Genomic DNA, 2,731 nt, shown 5'->3' on the forward strand with positions numbered 1-2,731 from the left:
TGTCTTCATTCTTTTCTTTTTTTTTTTTTTTCCTCATTTTTTCTCTTACCTCCTTAATATTTTCCCACTTAAGATTAGCATACTTTTTTCTAATTTTCATAATTAGCCTTAATAATATCATTAGACACATGCCTAGGGCAAACCTTAACCGTGAGAGGCTTAGCCATTTCACAAGAGAGCCTTAATACCTCGGAGAGATCAACACCGTCCATTCCATCTAAAGGTAGCCATTCAAACTTGTGTAAGAGCGATGCCACCCAAAACATCACAGTAGCCAAACCTAAGGTTTTTCCGGGGCAAACCCGTCGACCAGACCCAAAAGGAGCAAGTCTAAGATCCGACCCGAGAACAGAAAACTCAACCCCTCCTTCATTCTCAACGAACCTCTCGGGCTTAAATTCAAGCGGGTCCTTCCATACAGACGGGTCACGAGCTATAGCCCACATGTTGACCATAGCCGTAGTCCCCTTGGGGACATGATATCCATCAACGATGGTATCGGTTATGGCCAACCGGGCCCAGGAAAGAAGTGGACCCGGAGGGTGAAGCCTTAGAACTTCCTTTACCACAGCCGGGAGGTACACCAATGCCGCCATGTCATCCTCTGTTATAGTGCCACGTGAGCCAATCACCATATCCAGCTCATCCTGAACCTTGCGTTGCACGTCTGGATGAAGGACCATCCTTGCTAGTATCCACTCTATCAAAACCGAGACGGTGTCGGTTCCCCTAAAAATCATTTCCTGAAAGAAAGAAAAAAAAAATTAAACTTCAGCATTTTCAAATTAAAATATATTATTCAAACTTGCGTTGAATGATAAATAATTTTGGTCAGAATACTCCCAATCGAGCAAAGTTTTTTATTTATGTTTGTTGAAAGAAACAAACTTTTTATGATTAGGCATTATCTGCACTAAGGTGTGGGCCAATAAAACATATTAAAATCACAAATATGCATTTAAAAGTACTTCTAAGATTTGTTTTTTTTTGCAAAAATTAATAGTTCTCACTATTTTGCCTGGACATTTCTCATATGGTATAGACAAAATAGATAAAGTTTGATAGCATATTTTCTCATCCTTCCGAAGTATTGTCTCGCATAAATAAAATATTGCAAAAATTTTACCAACTCATCATATGTATAACTATTTATAATAAAAATTATTGAGCCTCAAAATTAATTAAGTGTATCTAAAATAAAATAATAACTGCGTATGTATGAAATGTTAAATTTGTAAACACGCCAGAATTTCTCAAAATGTTAAAAAGTGTAACATATTTTAAACGTAGTAAAAAAAATTCTAAAAGAAAAAGAAAAGTGTTTCTGACTTACCCAAAGAACAGCAATCATGTCGGATTCAGACAACTTATCGGGTCCTTGGAGAGAGAGCAAGACATCAACAAAATCCTTGTTGGCGCTGTTCCTGTTCTTGTCGGTTCGGTGTTCATCGATGATCGAACCAACGAACCGGTTCACCTTCGGAACCAGTTCCGTACACCTGAACCGGATTCTCTGAAAATCAAAGTCCCTTAGGAAGGGCAAGTGATCCCCCCAGTTAAGGGTACCCAATAGATCATATCCTTCTTCCACTAATCCTCTGAGCTCACCTTCCATTCCCAAGTTTTTCTTATACCCAAAAACCAACCTCATCATGTGGCTCAACGACGCCGTTTTGAGCACTTCACGAACCGTGACGGCGGCGCCACCGCAAGCACCGCCGAGTCTGGCGGCCATATTTGTGGCGATTTCGGCTCTCTGAATCTCCGAGGCCTTAATTTGTTTAGGTGAGAAAAGGTGTGTGGCGGCGATGCGGCGGAGGGTGCGCCAATAAGTGCCGTGGGCCGCAAACCCGATGGCCCGGTTGAACATGAGGCTATAAGCTGATTCCTTAACGGGACGATCAGCAAAGACCGTCCCATTAAGAATCTCACGTGCCACATCAGGATGGCACGTGACTATAGCCCTTGTGTCTCCCAAACTGAACGCCATCAGCCTCGTGGCGTTGCATGCCTTTGCAGCGGCGAGGATGCGATGGTGTGCTAGTTGGGAAGACAGAAGGGCCATACTCCCAATAATAGGGTATCCTTTGGGGCCAGGGATCATATTTTTATCCTCGTTTGATGAAAAGCAACGTTGTTGTTCTTGGTGAGGTTGTGTCGGTAATGATGTCTTTTTTGATGTCCAACTAGAGCAGTAACGGTGGTAGTAGTAGAAGTAGGAATAGTACTTTCCCCAAGCAGGACCACCAGGGTGAGACCAGTAATAGAAGGACATGGTTAGCCATATGAGTATGGCCATGATCAAAAGTGACCATGCAATGTTCTCTTGTGTGCATTTTGAGGCCAAGGCCAACACCCAAAGGTTCTCAATGTGGCTTGTCATGGTTACTACTAATTCAAGGTATTAGTATTAGGGTTGAAAAGTTGAAACTTGAAATTGAAAAGTTTGAGACTTACTAGAGAGATTTTGAGAAAGAGAGAAGAGTTTTTTTTTGGAGAGTGAAGGTTATGTGTGACTTGTGAGTATGATGGAGTTTGGTTGGGTCACCATGGAATATATATAGAGGAAGAATTGAAGGGATATGAGAGAGAGAGAGAGAAAGAGAAAGATAAAGGGGTGAACTCATAACCGTTATGCTTATGTTATTACTAGGCAAAGAAATAATATGTGCTACTAAAGTATTCTGAAACCGTATATTTGCCCAAGACAAATACTAATGATTAATAATTA

At 41.3% G+C, this 2,731-nt stretch overlaps 1 protein-coding gene across 1 annotated transcript; it reads right to left on the minus strand.

The window, feature by feature from the left end:
- LOC107624031 (cytochrome P450 78A3) lies at positions 33–2,482 on the minus strand (the record flags this gene model as incomplete). Its single annotated transcript, XM_016326468.2, is given in 2 exon segments — positions 33–743; positions 1,334–2,482. Coding segments are annotated over 2 exon segments (1,704 nt in total). The 3' UTR covers positions 33–89.

Source organism: Arachis ipaensis, chromosome B02 (assembly GCF_000816755.2).
Source record: "Arachis ipaensis cultivar K30076 chromosome B02, Araip1.1, whole genome shotgun sequence".
Classification (NCBI taxonomy): domain Eukaryota; kingdom Viridiplantae; phylum Streptophyta; class Magnoliopsida; order Fabales; family Fabaceae; genus Arachis; species Arachis ipaensis.